This window comes from Staurois parvus, unplaced genomic scaffold (assembly GCF_062004578.1).
Source record: "Staurois parvus isolate SC_StPar_1 unplaced genomic scaffold, SC_StPar_1.0 ptg000684l, whole genome shotgun sequence".
In the NCBI taxonomy this organism is placed as follows: domain Eukaryota; kingdom Metazoa; phylum Chordata; class Amphibia; order Anura; family Ranidae; genus Staurois; species Staurois parvus.
The window spans coordinates 1,634,284-1,653,193 of record NW_028318480.1 but is presented as its reverse complement, the minus strand read 5'-3'; the positions used below and the strand labels follow the sequence as shown (position 1 = coordinate 1,653,193).

At 41.7% G+C, this 18,910-nt stretch overlaps 1 protein-coding gene across 2 annotated transcripts in view; it reads right to left on the bottom strand.

Moving 5' to 3' along the window:
• The window catches only part of MSH5 (mutS homolog 5), a 113,229-nt gene that overhangs the window by 50,540 nt on the left and 43,779 nt on the right, over nt 1-18,910 (bottom strand). For both annotated transcript variants that reach the window (XM_089652504.1, XM_089652503.1), the window contains exons 9-13: nt 17,494-17,539; nt 17,259-17,397; nt 15,130-15,192; nt 9,306-9,434; nt 454-526 (exon numbers count right to left, since the gene is read on the bottom strand). In XM_089652504.1, the coding sequence (XP_089508630.1) occupies nt 454-526; nt 9,306-9,434; nt 15,130-15,192; nt 17,259-17,397; nt 17,494-17,539 (450 nt within the window). The remainder of the gene's footprint in view (nt 1-453; nt 527-9,305; nt 9,435-15,129; nt 15,193-17,258; nt 17,398-17,493; nt 17,540-18,910) is intronic.

Below are 18,910 nucleotides of genomic sequence, written 5' to 3'. Positions count from 1 at the left end.
GTATAAAAACCAATACAGATAAAAAAAAACACAAAAATATAAAGGATATAAAGCCACACTGTGTGCAACTATATACAAATTATTATCTTGTAAAAGTAGTGGTGACATTATCACTGTGCTGTATAGAGCCTGTGCAGGGAGCAGAGTCATAGGATGGACCCAACAGGTCCACCTACTACAGGCCGCCTGCAGAAAACTACAGGAGGGGGCAGATAAAAGAACAATCACCCTGCATAAGGAGAGAGAGCAGCAGTAACTAGTCTTAATAGAGGAAGCTCACGCAGAGGCATAGCTTCACGCTGGATTACTGCACAGATATGGAAGAAATAAACAATGAACACCAATATTTAAGTAAGAATACACAGGCCTCTTGTAATAAGAAAAGACTTGTTTATCTCGGGGTTCAGCTTTCACACTTCATCTGAGAACTGTATACATCTGTCTGTCACTCACTCTCATCCACAGCTGGGTCTACAAATGGTTTAATGCAGAAATGCTTCTCTCTCAGGCTTTCTTCAAAATTCATCTGAGTGAGAGTGAACACGAAAGAGAAAAAGCAAGAAAAAATAGAGATTACAAGCCAAAAGTTTTTTAAAATGTATATAAATATACATTATATGAAATTTCATGTTTATTACACTATTAATTAAAGTGAATAGACACTTTTACAAAAATCTGTGCTTTATCCTCTAATTGAAGACCATAACACTATATTTCCAAAAGTATTGGGACGCCTGACTTTACACGCACATGAACTTTAATGGCATTCCAGTCTTAGTCCGTAGGGTTCAATACTGAGTTGGCCCACCCTCTGCAGCTTTAACAGCTTCAACTCTTCTGGGAAGGCTGTCCACAAGGTTTAGGAGTGTGTCTATGGGAATGTTTGACCGTTTTTCTAGAAGCGCATTTGTGAGGTCAGGGACTGATGTTGGACGAGAAGGCCTGGCTCGCAGTCTCTGCTCTAATTCATCCCAAAGGTGTTCGATCAGGTTGAGGTCAGGATTCTGTGCAGGCCAGTCAAGTTCCTCCACCCCAAACTCATCCATATCTTTATGGACCTTGCTTTGTGCACTGGTGCACAGTCATGTTGGAACTGGAAAAGCCATCCCCAAACTGTTCACACAAAGTTGGGAGCATGAAATTGTCCAAAATGTCTTGGTATGCTGATGCCTTAAGAGTTCCCTTCACTGGAACTAAGGGGCCAAGCCCAGCCCCTGAGAAACAACTCCACACCATAGTCCCCCCTCCACCAAACTTTACACTTGGCACAATGCAGTCAGGCAAGTATTGCTCTCTTGGCAACTGCCAAACTCAGACACGTCCAGACCGACAGAGAAATGTGATTCATCACTCCAGAGAACACGTCCCCACTGCTCTAGAGTCCAGTGGCGGCATGCTTTACATCATTGCATCCAAAATTTTGCATTGCACTTGGTGATATAAGGCTTGGATGCAGCTGCTGTGCCATGGAAATCCATTCCATGAAGCTCTCTACACACTGTTGTTGTGCTAATCGGAGGCCATACGAAGTTTGAAGGTCTTTAGCTATTGACTCTGCAGACAGTTGGCGACTTCTGCACACTGTGCGCTTCAGCATGCGCTGACCCTGATCTGTCATTTTACGTGGCCTACCACTTCATGGCTGAGTTGCTATTGTTCCCAGTTGCTTCCACTTTGTTATAATACCACTAACAGTTGAATATTTAGTAGCAAAAAAATTTAACAGATGGACTTGCATGACTGGCAACCTAACACAGTACCACGCTTCAATTCACTGAGCTCCTGAGAGGGAACCATTCTTTCACAAATGTTTGTAGAAGCAGTCTGCATGCCTAGGTGCTTGATTTTATACACCTGTGACCATGGAGGTGATTGGAACACCTGAATCCAATGACTTGGAGGGATGTCCCAATACTTTTGGCAATATAGTGTACCATCAGGGTAGAGGTGGCAATGTCCCTTTGTTGGAATGACTGTTTTAAAGTTTGTTTAGTTTATAGGGTCTCCGTTGCCTAGCAGTCAATAGTATAATTTGATTCAAATTCAACCCAAATTTTCAGAGTGCAAATCTGGTCAACTTTTGAACAGCCTTTATATAGAAAAAGACTGTTTACGAATATTGCACAAATGTTTTGGTATCATAAAGGGCCAATTCACACTATATGCGGTGACAGATGTTTCACCATGTGGTAAAACAATGTGGGAAAACATCTGTCACCGCAGGGACACACAGGAAACAACTGTTTCCTATGTGTCCCATTCATACTGCAACGCAGCCCAACACTGTGCTACAGCATGCTGCGGTAAAACGCAGACATGCTGCATTTTATCGCAGCACACTGGCATGAATTGTACTGCAATGTTGAGCAGTGCTGTGTAGGTATTGTACACTTCAAATAAAGCTCCAACAGAACAAAAAAAAGGGGCAGTGCGAAGCGCTGCGGCAGTTCTCCTAATAGTGTGAATTAGCCCAAAAGCATATATGTAAAATCAAGGCAGTGCTAAACCCAACCATATAAACTAAAATTATCTTAGTCAAGCCTAAAATAAAAACATATTCATCAAACAATACATATCAGTGTTGAAAAAAAAAAATCCAAAATCTAAACTGAATATGCTACTTCACAGAAAAAAGGTGCATGTGCCCTTTATCACACAAGTGTAAATAATATGTCCAATTTGAAAATAAATGAAGAAAAGTTCCAAAGCAACTTCAGGTCCTAAAAGAAGAAATATAATGATGGTGGAACTTCCTCTTAATTATACAATTTTGGCAATCCTCAAACACAGCACCAAATTTTGCACTGCACTGAAGTCAATGAGGGACAGGTATTTGATTTTTGTTTTAGGTATAGTTAGTTGTTACTTGAAGCATTTTAGACAGTGATCACATCAGTGATCATGTATGATGTGTTAAAAAAATATATATCTCATAACAATACCCCCTTCCAAAAAAAAACCATGACATTATGTTATAATTTTCTCTTTTTACATTTTTTAGTGTCTTTTGATGCTGTTTTACAATGTCACTAGTGCAGCCAGTCTGTGTCTGTCTGCCTGCATTGCCCCTGGCCTATTTACTGACCACAATTCTGCCTGCTACCTGGACCGATACTTTTCCAGTTTGCTGACCATGTCTCTGCCTGCCACCTGATTGACCCTGGCCTGTTCACTGACTACATTCCTGCCTATCACCTGGATCAATCCCTTGCCTGTTTGCCGACTGCAGCTTTGCTTGCCTCCTACTAACCTATCTGCATGTTTCACCATCTACATCAGGGGTCCTCAAACTACGGCCTGCCAAAACCACTTATCCGGCCCACTGGGCCAGCCAAAAAAAAAAAACAGTGCCAGCCAGCAAATAGCTAGGCTGCTCACTGGGACCTCGGCCGCGAGGACCCAGCCAGTGGCAGCCTGGAAACCCCTGATTTCAACTGCTGCAGTAAGATGAACAACAGGAGAGGAGGAGAGCACACCAGGAACAGTGCATTGCTGTGTCCAGTGCGATAGTGTACAGTGCATTGCTGTGTCCAGTGCGGTACAGAATACAGTGCATTGTGGTGTCCAGTGTGGTACAGAGTACAGTGCATTGCAGTGTCCAATGTGGTATAGAGTACAGTGTCTAGTGCTTTACAGTGTACAGTGCATTGGAGTGTCCAGTGTATCATAGTACAATGCACTACGGAGTACAATGCATTGGGTTGTCCAGTGCGTTACAGTGTACAGTGCATCGTGGTGTCTAGTGCATTACAGTGTACAGTGCATGGCAGTGCAAAGTGCATTACAGAGTGCAGTGCATTGTGGTGTCCAGTGCGTTACAGAGTACAGTGCATTGTGGTGTCCAGTGCGTTACAGTGTACAGTGCATTTTTAAATATTGTATTTTTTCCCTGGTTTTTGCACTATAAATAAAATATGTGCGGTGTGCATATTAATTTGTTCATATTTTTTCAAACTATAGTCCAGCCCCCCCCATAGTGTGAAGGTCCATGAACTGGCCCCGTTTAAAAATTTTTAGGACTCCTAGTCTACATTCTTGCGAGGCACCAGTCCCAGCCAGATATCTGCACTACTGGAACCCTAAGTACTCTTTTGTTCACCATTTGATCAGCTTACTATACTTCCTGGCCAGTGACCATAGCTTTGTGTATAATTCCTGAGGGCAGCCATGTACCGGTAGACTAGGTTTGCTTGGCTTATAAAAACAGGGACTGCTATAGGTGAAGCTACCCTAAACTACATATATTCCCTGAGCATTCATACAGAGGTGAGCCTACACTGTTTTTGATACAATGTTGGTTGTAGCTGTGATACACAAGATGCAAGGTCAGATACATAATCAGTTCAAACATTAAAAAGTTTTACATATGTGGTATCCATATGTTTGGGAGAAGTAGAAGGGGTGTAATTGTAAGTATCTTCAAACTATAATAGTGCAGGCTTTTCTCTCCGTGCAAACTCCAAATGTGATAAGCAAAACAAATCATGAAAAAATATTATTCATAAAAATACATACAATTATATAAGTTCCACCTCTATAATAAAGAATCTCAAGTCCCAAATCACCAATAAGTCCTTATTTCATACACTGCTCAAAAAATTAAAAGAACAATTTTTAATCAGAGAATAGCATCAAGTCAATTAAACTCATGGGGTATTGATCTGGTCAGTGAAATAGCAGAGGTTGTTAGTCAGTTTCAGCTGCTTTGGTGTTAATGAAATTAACAACAGGTGCACTAGATGGGTGACAATGAAACAACCCCCCAAACAGGAATGGTTTTACAGGTGGAGGCCACTGACATTTTTTCCACTACTCATCTTTTCTGACTGTTTTTTACTAGTCTTGCATTTGGCTAGGGTCAGTGTCACTACTGGTAGCATGAGGCGATACCTGGACCTTACAGAGGTTGCACAGGCAGTCCAACTCCTCCAGAATGGCACATCAATACGTGACATTGACAGAAGGTTTGCTGTGTCTCTCAGCACAGTCTCAAGAGCATGGAGACAGACAGTTACTCTAGGAGAGCTGGACAGGGCCATAGAAGGTCATCAGCAGGACTGGTACCTGCTCCTTTGCAAGGAGGAACAGGATGAGCACTGCCAGAGCCCTACAAAATGACCTCCAGAAGGCCACTGGTGTGAATGTCTCTGACCAAACAATCAGAAACAGACTTCATGAGGGTGGCCTGAGGGCCCGATGTCCTCTAGTGGGCCTTGTGCTCACTGCCCGGCACCATAGCTCGATTGGCATTTGCCATCGAACACCAGAATTGGCAGGTCTGCCACTGGCGCCCTGTGCTTTTCATAAATGAGATGGCCCTTCCAGCTGCTTGTAAAAACAATTCAGCAGCTAATTGTCCACTAGGATTGCTTTTAAATGAAAGTCGACCGCCAGCTGAAAAAAAACTGTAGCTGCAGCCAATCATCCCGGTATAACCACTCAAAGTCCAGTGATGTACCAGTGCATTGCTGGTCCATGTTGGGCCTATATGTAACAGCAGAGAACATGGGCATATGATGAATCGGGTCTGTGGACCAATATGACCGCAATTCATTCTTTTCTGTAATGTCCATGTTGAATGTAAGTCCCAAAAAAGTTCTAAATTCAGGAACCGCGATAGGTTTCCATGTGAATTGTCTGGAAAAAGCTGAATTTGGGTGGGCGGCTATGTATTGTTGTGCGTATAAATTGTCTTGGCCCACAATCAATTGGTACAATTCTTCCGTAAAAAACAGCAAAGGGCCTAAACGCTAGTGCTGGCAGCGAATGGGGCCAATGCTGCTAACACTGCATTTTTGGGGACACTATACAAAGGAAGCACTAGTATAGTTCTGTTTGTGATCATTATATTGATCTGTACAAACACTATACAGGTAATGGCGGTGATCAGCGACCTATAGTGTGAGCGCGATAATGTGAGGGCAATCTAATGCTAGTTGACCCTGGCTGGGAGAGGCGCTAACTGACCCTGACATTATCTGATGTCGCTAGTGGCAGGAATGCAGTGATCAGTGAAAAATTCTATATACCAACACTGTACTAATGGCACTGGCTGGGTGACGGGGCTATCAAAGGGCTAATAGGGGCGACCAAAGGGTTAAATGTGCTAATCGAACATGTGTGTGTAAAATGTAGTGCTTTTACTAGGTGCAGTGTTCTCTCTTCTCTCCCTGGACTGACCGGGGGGGGCAGAATAATAGGAAGCGACCATAGTAACATTGTACTACTGTGGGGGATGGGGTTTGTTTTTTATTTTTACACTTTGCTTTGCAGGAGAAATAAAGATCATTTCTCCTGCAATGCAAAGCTTGCTGTCAGGAATCTAACTCATTCATGAACTGTCATCAATGAGTTAAGTTTTTGACAGCTCAAGATAGTGATCTGTGATTGGCTGGAGCTGGTCACATGGTACAGGGTGCTGTGATTGGCCCCATGTATCATGTGACAGCTGTGGGCCAATCACAGATAACTAGGATGAGAAGCAGAGCTGTTATGAATGAGTTTGATTCATAACAGCTTTACTTTCATTGTGATCATGTGATCGCATAGTGATCACATGATCACCGGGATCTTCATTCTACTGTGTCCGCCGGACACAGCAGTCATGGTTGGGGAGCGCTGCGCGCCCCCTTGTGTTGGTACAGCCAGAACAACGTACAGGTATGTTGCTTTGCCTGTTGCTGCCTCCCGGCCGCAGTACATTGCAGTCGGGTGAGCAGGAAGCAGTCAAAGCAAGGTCAAAGCTTCACGCAAATGCATGTTCGATGCAGTTGTTTCTTCATGCCCTGTCTAGAGATGCTGCCTCTGACTCCTGTCTGACTAATCATGCCTTAGATTTCTCTATGTACAGTGAGGAAAATTATTATTTGATCCCTGCAGATTTTGTAAGTTTGCCTACTTACACATAAATTAAGGGTCTATAATTTTTATCATAGGTGTATTTTAAAATGATAGAGACAGAATATCAACAAAAAATCCATAAAAAAATACATGATACAAATGTCATAAATTGAGTTGCAGTTCAGTGAGTAAAATAAGTATTTGATCCCCTACCAACCAACAATAATTCTGGCTCCCACTGGCTGGCTATGTGCTCATGTGGTACACAGATTAGTCCTGTTAATTTAGGAAGGTGCTCCTAACAACTAGTTATGTGTATAAAAGACAGCTGTCCACAGATTCTCTTTCTTGGGCACTACCATGGGCAAGACCAAAGAGCTGTCAAAGGACATTAGGGACAAGATTGTAGATCTGCACAAGGCTAGAATGGGCTACAAGACCATCAGTAAGACGTTTGGTGAGAAGGAGAAAACTGTTGGAGTGATTATTCGCAAATAGAAGAAATACAAAATAACTATCAATCGCCCTCGGTCTGGAGCTCCATGCAAGGTTTCGCCTCATGGGGTAAGGATGATCAGGAGAAAAGTGAGGGATCAGCCCAGAAATATGTGGGAGGAGCTTGTGAATGATCTCAAGGTAGTTGGGACCACAGTCACCAAACAAACCATTGGTAGCACAATACACAGCCATGGATTGAAATCCTGCAGCCCCCGCAAGGTCCCCCTCCTCAAGAAGGCACATGTACAGGCCCATCTGAAGTTTTCCAATGAACATCTAAATGATTCAGAGAAGGATTTGGAGAAAGTGCTGTGGTCAGATGAGCTCTTTGGCATTAACTCGACTCGCCGTGTTTGGAGAAAGAAAAATGCTGACTATGACTCTAAGAACACCATCCCTACAGTCAAGCACAGAGGCAGAAACAATATGTTTTGGGGCTGTTTCTCTGTACAGGCTGACTTTGCTGCATTGAGTGGCCAATGGGCAGGGCCATGTATTTAAAGCACTGAGCAAACTGTTGGCGCTAAAGAAATCCTGTATAATAATAATAATAATAATGTATTGTAATATCTTGGATGAGAACCTACTTCCCTCAGCCAGAACATTGAAGATGGGTCATGGATGGGTCTTCCAGCATGACAATAACAAAAAACATACCGTCAAGGCAACAAAGGAGTGGCTCAAAAAGAAGCACATTACGGTCATGAAGTGGCCTTGCCAGTCTCCAGACCTTAATCCTATAGAAAATTTATGGAGGGAGCTGAAATTTCAAGTTGCCAAGTGATAACTAAGAAACCTTAAGGATTTAGATAAGATCTGTAAAGAAGAGTGGACCAAAATCAGTCCTGAGATGTGTGCAAACCTGGTAACCAACTATTCTTACCTTTGTGCTTGCCACCAAGGGTTTCTCCACCAAGTATTAAGTCATGTTTTGCTTGGGGTTTAAATACTCATTTTACTCACTGAACTGCAACTCAATTTATAACATTTGTATCATGTAATTTTTCTGGATTTCTGGTTGATATTCTGCCTCTATCATTTAAAATACACCTATGATAAAAATTATAGACCCTTCATTTCTTTGTAAGTGAGCAAACTTACAAAATCTGCATGAGATCAAATGACTATTTTCCCCTCTGCATTTTCTGGACTATATTTATACTTTTATATGCAGCTGGTCTTGTTTACCTTGATCTTTGGCTTGTTACCCTTTTTTTTAGTCCATTTACAGTTGTGGAACTATGACCATTAGTCTACTGACTCTGCTGCTCTCTATTGTTTGCTATGGCCATTTGTCTATGGACTTACACTGCTCTGACTGTTGGCAGTTCTTCCTGGTGACACAGAAGGTCTAGTGAACTCCATGACCAGAGGATTACAAGTGCTACTTGAATTGAATATGGCTGTGAACAGGTCACATCACTACTCTGACGTTTTGTGGATTAGTAGTTTCTGTAAAATAAATTTGCAACAGGAAAATTAATCACACTGTAAGGGCTGCTGTACAGTAAGTGTAGAGATGAGTATAGCTACAGTCCACACTTTCTATAACCAAGGGATGTAAAAAGTTTGAAATCCAAGTGATACCCTTTTTATTGGCTAACTGAAGTTATTAAAGATGCAAGCGTTATGGATCTTCCTTGGTTTGTTCCTCATCACAAGGAATCTTGCATCTTCAATTACTTAAGCTAGCCAATAAAGGGTATCACCTATTTACATGTTATGCTGTCAATAAAGAAGATGGCAAGGATTTGTTTTTATTAAGCTTTTTTGCCTAACAGTGTATGAATTTGCTCTGTGCTAACAGGATCTCTGTTCTCTCAGTGTTCTGACATGGCCCTGCACAGTATTCCAGAGCTTCCTGAGCAGTGTTGTTGACTGGAGTACTAATGGTGGGTGTATGGGACCGCTGTAGACCTAGAAAAAAATGACAATTTATAAAGAATTATTTTTGGCACTATACTAACCACTTTGTTGATGAGGCTGGCTATGTAGTTAAGGTCACTGTTGAATGCAGAAGAGATGCGGGAAAAAAGCAGAACAGTCTGAGGCAAAGAGCTGCAAATTTCAGCAATACACACAGCGTTGTACACTGCCTGTGAGTAGAAAATGGGAGAGAGAACACTGGATATTAACAAACTGTACAATAAGTGTATGTGAGCGCACATAAAATATCAGCCACTATGCACCAAGGTAACCAAATAAAAACCTCAAAATAAGCAATATAAACAAGAATGTTCAGTGCTAAAAATATGATAAAAAGACATAAATATATAGCATAAAATATATACAAAGTTCATAAGGTGACTGTAGGTGCTCATATGTATCCTGCGTTTATCCAAAATTCGGTGCTTGTGCAATCAAGAATGTAAGAAATGCGCACTCACCAGAACGCGCACTATAATGCACGTTTGATTAATAAAATCTGATGTCATCAATTGGTCATCTGGGATGGGCCAGGTATAAGATTAACTCCCTCTCCAGATGGATAGATCCTGGGACTTTAGATGTTGATTCAGAAAAATTCCAGAGTTCCCCTTAAGGGATAGATGGCTGCAGCTCACAGGGTGTAAAAGAGGCTCCCTCTCTGGAGACTCCTGCAGCTCTGGCTGTCACTCTACCCTGGGCAGCGCACGGACAAGAGGTTCTGCAGCAGCTGCACTGATCAGATGTTCTACTATAACCTGCACACCTTTTTAGGTTTTTATTGAATCATTTACAGGACACAGGATAGAATCCTGAAGCACTGGACTATATTGCTACCTTCAGAAGAATTGGACACTGGCAAAGCAAAGCTGTAAGGACAGCCCAGTATAATCATTCCCGCTCCCAGCATGCCTTGGTTTAGTAGCTAGCAATAATAGAAGTGGATGGTAAAAACAGAGGGGAGGGACCCCTGTCCCTTAAAGGATAATATGTTTTTTGTCCCTTAGTCACATTTTTAGAGTTTAACATAATGGCAACATGTTCCCATAGCTACAGCCATGCCCACTGCCCCCCCTTTTCTGTTAGACTTGAAAACAGCACCGCCATGCGGGGTTCTGCCCACACCACCACGTCACTCATTCACAGAGTTCTGTGAATGAGTGTTTACAAGTCCCAGCAGCCTTAGCGGCTGTCTGCTTATAATTTTCAATGAACTACCATGGCGCTTGTCAGAATATCTGCTTGACTGTCTGCAGGAGACCTGCATGGCATCAGCAATCTACTGTTCGCTGGTGCAATGCTTTCCAGGCTCCTGCAGACAAAAATAATAAATGCACATTTTTTTACCTGCAAAAGCATTTACAGGTAAGACAAAAAAACCTATTTTATGAATCATACATTACAGGATACAGGATAGTATTCTGAAACACAGGAACAACCAAAAGCAGTCCAACTGACAGCTAGGCAGCAGCAAACAAAATGCTAATGGGCCCACGTGTAAACAAAAATAATAAACAACAAATGCAGCTCAATGGAGTCTACAGCACCACCAAAAGCACCTTACATCCGAAGTCGGCATCAACTAAAGCCTGCCCATCCACCTGGTAGAACCTAATGAATGTGTGAACAGAAGACCAGGTGGCAACCTTGTAAATTTGAGCATGCAAGATGCTGAAAACCATGAAGCACTAACTGAATTGTTCTTTGATTGAGAAAGGGGGAACCTCACCCATAAGGTCATAAACTTAAATGAGCTGGCAGATCCACCAAGCATTAGTAGAATGAGAAGCAGGTTATCCTCAACATGTAATCTAAAAAATCAATATATTGACATCTGAAAACGCTTTGCTATCTTCTTATAGCCAGCTTTGTGAGCGTCAACTATTTTCAGTTTTCTAGACAACTGCTTAGAAGAACCCATGGCGCTGATTGTTGGGGCAAGGTCAGATGAGTCTGGGCATTTAAAACCTTTGAGATTGACATAACCTGGTCTTCCCAGATGATGATTGAGAACAATCCATGACACTGGCAGGTCTCAGCTTTGCAAAGGGGGCAGTGCATGCTATAAATTCTGCAGGGTGCCCAAACTTTTGCAGACGCCATTGTTTTGTTTTCTGTTATTTTGAAAGTGTAAATGATGGAAATAAAATCTAACTTTTGTTGACATATTATAAGAATGTCTAATCTGTAATTTGATGCCTTTTGGAGATTTTTCCATCTTTCCTTGGCTTCTTTATTCACATTAATACAAATTTTTAGCTGGGGTGCCCAAACGTTCGATCCCCACTGTAGTGTATCTCTAAAGCTTATAGTGCAGTTCCAGCCCCTGCCCCTCTCCCCCCATCCCCACCCAAAAAATTAAAAGTCAGGTGCTACAAAAACTGTAACTACTGACTTTTAATATTAGGACACTTACGGTCCAAGCATCCAGCGGTGTCTTCACCCAGAGCCGATTCTTCAGTTGGCTGTCGGGTGCTGGCGCCACATCTTAACTAAGGGACACCATCAGTGAAGCCTTGTGGCTTCACAGCCTGTTTTCTACTGCTCATGTGTGAAGTATGCTGCGCTTTGTAAATAGGCCGCAGTCCTCTGGCGAACTGAACTGGAAGTGGAAGCAGGTACGTGTCAAAACCAGGTATCTGCTCCCCCCTCCCCTACAAACGGTGCTAAATATGGCAGCGGAGGGTGGCAGATAAGAGGAGTTTCTACTTTTGGATAGAACTCTGCTTTAAGGACACCATTTCAGTCCTTATCAACACAGTAATCCCTTGGCTTTGATTAGCCAGCATCAGCCTTGCCAAAGGTCACTATAGTAGGATCTTTGAAAATGTCTCAGTCTGCTAAAACCTTCCTTGTGCACTAATTTTTACAATCTACTCGATCAATCATTGCTTCTGTCCACCGTGGCTATGTTCTGGCCTCTGGACATCAAGGATGCTTACTTTTATAACCCTATCTTTCCGGTTCTACCTGCTACCTGTGTTTTTGAACTGGCTAAGGAAGTCATAGTACTTTGACCTTACCAGGCTCCGGGCAGGCAGATGGACTCTCTGTGGGACTTACCAGATTGTCCTGATCATATGTCCCAATTGCCACCCTCGTATGCCACCTTTCTAATTGGTCACTGACTGTAAAGCTCTGGCTGTTGAGGTTCAGATTTTGAGGGACAGGGACTCAAAAATCATCATTACCCATGTCCAATTCTCTTGGAGGTGGTGGTATAATCCAGTATTTCAAAATACGTTTCTATGTCCCATAATATATGACTAATAGCTTATTTGGACTTGAAATAATCATATTAGTAAAGTTTACTGTTAGGGCCAATTCACACCACAAAAACACACTTCGGATGTGTTCAGGATACGTTTCTGCATGCAGTTCGCACCACAAAAAATGGACTAGAAGCTCCTCTTCCTGCAGACAGGCTGGGAAAGAGCTTGGTCATGTGACAAGCTGTATATCGATTAGGAAATGTATTAAAATAATTACAGTGTCATCATCCACATACAGACAGAGAAGATATAATGTGAATTAAACAGTGGGGTTGATTTACTAAAACTGGATAGTACAAAATCTGGTGCAGCTCTGCATAGAAACCAATCAGCTTTCATGTTTATTTTTTTTTTTTGTAAAAGCTTAACTGAGAAGCTGATTGGCTACCATGCACAGCTGCACCAGATTTTGCACTCCAGTTTTAGTAAATCAACCCCAGTGTGTGTTTAGTATCACTTTAATTGCCTCCATGACAAATTACGAAAATATGTTAAAACTTTTTTTTTAAACATTGTGTTCAGTTATGCTAATTTATTTTTAGAATTTAGGAATAGAAGTGACAACATGTAAATGTTTTCTGTCTTAGGATGTTAATGCTGTACTTCATAGTGGTTTAGCAGATGGCTTCTTTTGGCTACTGCACCATTATCCCCCTGGTTATGCCGTATTAAACCTCCACAAGCCCTAAACAACAGAAGCCATGCCTGACATAGATTGCACCGATGAACACTATGAAGCCTGAAACAATTTACAGTTGTGACCAAAATTATTCAACCCCCACTGAAATTGAGTGTTTTGGCCAGTTTGACATTGCTTTTGATCATTCAGTCATCTTGCTTACATTTACATTAAAGAGGCACTTGTAGGTCAGACAAATATAACATAACAGTTATAATGAAATAACCACAAATGTCTTTTCTGTGCTCACAGCATTATCAGTTTTATTCAACCCCCAAGTGACATTCAATCTTAGTACTTAGTACAGCATCCTTTTACAGTTATAACAGCTTTTAAACGTGAAGCATAGCTTGACACAAGTGTCTTGCAGCGATCTACGGGTATCTTCGCCCATTCTTCATGGGCAAAGGCCTCCAGTTCAGTCACATTCTTAGGCTTGCGCACTGCAACTGCTTTCTTTAAGTCCCACCAGAGGTTCTCAATCGGATTTAAGTCTGGTGACTGCGATGGCCACTCCAAAATGTTCCAGCCTTTCCTCTGCAACCATGCTCTAGTGGACTTGGAGGTATGCTTGGGATCATTGTCCTGTTGAAAGGTCCAACGTCTCCCAAGCCTCAGGTGTGTGACGGACTGCATCACGTTTCCATCCAATATCTCCTGGTACTGAAGAGAATTCATGGTACCTTGCACACGCTGAAGCTTCCCTGTACCTGCAGAAGCAAAACAGCCCCAAAGCATGATTGACCCTCCACCATGCTTCACAGTAGGCAAGGTGTTCTTTTCATCATAGGCCTTGTTCTTCCTCCTCCAAACATAGCGTTGATCCATGGGCCCAAACAGTTCTAATTTTGTTTCATCAGTCCACAGAACACTATCCCACAACTTTTGTGGTTTGTCCACATGGCTTTTGGCATACTGCAGTCGACTCTTCTTATTCTTTGGAGACAGCAAGGGGGTACGCCTGGGAGTTCTGGCACGGAGGCCTTCATTACGCAGTGTGCGTCTTATTGTCTGGGCTGAAACTTCTGTACCCACATCTGACAAATCTTTTCTCAGTTCCTCAGCAGTCACACGGGGACTTCTCTCCACTCTACGCTTCAGGTAGCGCACAGCAGTCGAAGTCAGCATCTTCTTTCTGCCACGACCAGGTAGCGTTTCAACAGTGCCCTTTGCCTTGAATTTGCGAATGATGCTTCCTAAGGTGTCTCTTGGTATGTTTAACATCTTTGCAATCTTCTTATAGCCATTGCCCTTCCTGTGAAGAGAAATCACCTCTTCTCTTGTCTTCCTGGACCATTCTCTTGCCTTCACCATGTTTGTAACCACACCAGTAAATGTCTAGAAGGAGCTGAGTATCACAGTCATTTTAAAGCTGCCTAATTGGTGCTTATTATGCTTGATTGCTGCTCGGTGACATCCACAGGTGTTTTCAATACCTGATGGAAAGCACCTGTATGAACCTCTGTTCTTCAGAGTGGTAGTCTTTAAGGGGTTGAATAATTGTGGCAATGAAGAAACCACATAAGAACCATTTACTACTGTATTACATAAACAATTGATGTCATTTTAGTTGCATTTGGGTAGTTACAACGTCCTTGTAGGATTTGATTCTGAATACAATTCCAAATGTACACTATAGTCCCTAAACCCCTTTACAGCATTGGGGGTTGAATAATTTTGGTCACAACTGTAGCTATAATCCATCAGTTCTTGAAATACAGTTGACATGAGTTTTACAGAAATGGTTTGCACTGTATCAACTAATCTCATTACACAAACAATAAAACCCTTGTTTCCTGGATTTGAGATACATATAGCTCTTTTTTCATTTTAGAGGGCAATCCTGTACATAAAAGCATTACTTACAGTGAGCATTACTTGTGGATCACTATCATTTTTGGGCTGTAAACATACCTTATACAATGCCTGCCAGTCAGATACTTTGGTGCTGGAAAGTGTCATGCGCTTTAGGATCAGCTGATGAAGCAAAGGAAAATGCTTAATATTTTATCAGCTAGAATTGAGGTGACAAAGATGAAAGGAAATCGCAAATGTCATCTTGAACAGCATGTGAACATTCTTAGTGGCTATTCTTGACAAGATGCTTGTCTATAATAAATGTTATCTTATCCTGATGGATAAAGGTAGGTCTTGCTCTTCACAATATCAAATGTAATAAATCCCTAAAGGAGAAAAACAGGAAGTCTAGAATGCCTCTAGATATACAGAATACTAATTGGTTGCATAGGAATCATATAGAGGTTCCCAAGCGAAAATATATATTCAATTTATCCAAATCTACTTGCCAATTACTGATGCAACATTCAACATGTTACATGCAACATGTAACTAGACAGTCCTGGGTGCTCTATGCCGCTGGACTCTGCAGCAACCACATGGTCTGCTATGGCTAGTTCTAGGTTCTCTGCGTCGCAGGGTCCCATAGCAGCCACATAGTCTGCTATGACTAGTCCTAGGTTCTCGGTGCCACTGGGCCCCGTAGCAGCCACATGGTCTGCTATTGCTCCTTAATTGTCACCTCGTTGCACAGTGAGGGAAAAATCTTCACAATAGGAAAACAGCAGCAATAAAAATACTTTATTTAACTAGCCCTGTAAAATTTAGAACCCCTGTTAGCTTTTTATTTCCATCTGTAGCCTCAATGGAGATTTCACCTCACTTATTTGTACAGTGACAATGTTGTCACTAGCACAGGAAGTGAGTGGAATTCCACAATGAGGCCACAGACAGCAATACAAACGTGACAGAGGTTCCTAACCTGACCAATGATTGCAAAATTGGCAGGAGTTACATGGCATGTCAAGGTGTTGTCAGGCATATTGTAATCAGGCTTTTTTGTGTCATTGATGCAGTAAAAACTTCTTTCTGGCACCTCGACCAAACAGCTAATTTTTGTTCAAGTGTAACCATATTTTACTCCCTAAAAACAACCACACCATCTTTTTCTAGAGCAGCCTGTATTTCTTTTGAGGTTGCCTGTGGGTTTTTCTTTGAATCCTGGACAATTCTTCTGTTAATTATGGCTGCAATCTTTCTTGATCTACCTGACCTTGGCTTGGTATCAAGAGTTCCCTTCACTTTCCACTTCTTAATAGGCGATTTAACAGTACTGATTGGCATATTCAAGGCTTTGGACATCTTTTTATGTCCTTTTCCATCTTTATAAAGTTCCATTACTTTGTTACGCAGGACTTTTGACTATTCTTTTCTGATCCCCATGGCTCCATATCTAGCCTAGTCAGTGCTTCCATGTAAGAGCTAACAAACTCATTGACTATTTATACACTGATCCTAATTGCAATTTAAAAAGCCACAGATGTGGGACATTAACCTCTAATTGGCATTTTAACCCATGTGTGTCACCTTGTGTGTCTGTACCAAGGCCAAACATTCCAGGGTATATAAACTTTTGATCCGGGCCATTTGGGTGATTTATGATATCATTATGATTTAAAAAGGAGCCAAACAACTATTTGATAATAAATGGCTTTATATGATCATCATCCTTCAATAAAAGAGCATTATTTGGCATGATCAGTCATATTTTCAATATCAATGCCAAAATTTCACGATTTCTGCCAGGGTATGTAAACGTTTGAGCACAACTGTATATAGTTAGTTACATTATGAGTCTGGTTGAAAAAAGACACAAGTCCATCTAGTTCAACCAATAAAATGTCCTCTGATGGCGGAATGATCCTAACTGCTGCAGAACTGTATGTAATTATGTTGTGCTACTCTTTATAGCATTCTCTTGTGGACCCAGGGCAGGGGAGGGTCTTGATGCCCTGAGCTCACAAGTAGTGTTTTAAATGATGATGGGCATTGTTCAACCCAGAAGATGAACTGCAGTTCTGTACTGGTACAATTACTCTACGGGGGGACAGCGCCGAAGATCAGGAAAGTATAGTAGCCAGAACTGTCTTTGTTTTTGGCTGCTGTCAGGACAGCAAATTATTTTTAACTCAAGCTTGGAACTAGGAATTAATTAGCAGTAACACATGAACAATGTTAAAACTCACAGGGATATTTTTGATGTTTTTCAGGCAGCTCTGAAGGTTCCCTGTTGTTTCTTGGTTTCTGGGTGCCATGAAGAACTCGATCACATCAAGCCGAGAGGTAAGCTCAGTCTGATTGTGTGTTGGTCTCATAAACCATAACCTAACACAGATGGGACAAGTACTGATAAATAAACGTGTGTGCATTCAGAAGTAAATACATCAATGCTTTTAGAAGCTAGAATGTCTGTATAATCACCTCATACAGTTCTCTCCCCACTTGGATTGACAGCGATTTAAAAGACCTAAGTGGTTACAGCAAAATATTTTTGTAAATACAACCTAAAAAAACTATAAACATTTCTGATTTCTCCATCAGATTTTCCTGAATAGTTTTATGAAAGGTAAACAGATACATCAAGCTTCGAGGCTCCTCAGCAGTCCTCTGGGGGACAATTATGAATTGTGCACACAGCAAGGCAATGCTAATCAGGACCTGTAAGGACAACTTTATTCAAAAATTGCTCCTTAATCGGCTCTAAAGTAGCACTGAGACAGAGTAAGGACTCGTTCACACCATGGTGCAAAAGCATTGTTTTTTTATGCACACATTCTGTAAGGGCACAACAAAATCAATTGTTCTCTATGTGCCCTGTTCACACCACATGCAGATTTTTTCAGGGAAGGAATCTGCACTGTGTATAAAGCTCATTGAAGCGTGCATGAAAACTGATGTCTCTGCAAGTGAAATCTGCGCTTCAGTTTCCATCAGTTTTTCGGCATGCATGGTGTGTACGAGGCCTAAAACCTGACCCTGATCACTCCTTAACTTTGCATCTGTTGTAAGTTAAAATCTGTTATCTCCAGTGGTAATTCTGTCACAGACCTGTGCAAACCTGTCTTAGTTCATTACCCTGGGTTACAGACAAACAAATACACATAGACTGCTGACAGGCAGCCAGATTTGTGTATTGTGGAGAATGCTGTATTACAGCATCTCCAGCACTACTTTAGATGAGAAATGAGTTAAGAGCTGGTAAAGTTTCTAGTAGCACTACCTCCTAAAGTATAAGGGGTGCCAGATTCCTAAGGCCAGTTTTCCATATTGAGCTGAGCAGTCATCCTGCCACATTGATGGGACAGCACAGGCAATTAATATGTCAGGATGCAGGGGAGAACCCAAAAATGTTGACAAGCTATTATAATGAGAGATATTTATAACTCCTTTACTGCATTCCATACAAAAGTTAGTTATGTTTTATGCTTTATTTATAGCTCATTTATTGCATGTTCAATAAATGTAAGGTATGTTTATGCTTGTCTCAGTGTGCAGAATTAGGTACGGGTCATTTCACATCCATTACTTCTAAAGGATAGTCAAGTATTTGTCTATGATTGCACTTAGAACTACTGTCAGGCTTCCATGGTTCGGCCCGTTGAGCCAGTTCATTTGTGTAGTGTGAGAGCTCTGAATTGTGTCTGGGATCAGTTAAGTGTACCATGCCCAGGACCATTTGGAACAGGTGGTTCCGAGTGCTGCTCACTTGTGGTTTATGTACGTTTTGCTTCAGTGTTGGAGCAAACTGCTCTGAATCACAGAGTTCCCCATGGATGACAATGTACTGGAAGAATGGATCACTGGTCTAGTTATGAGAGGAGTGTTCCCGAGAACACGT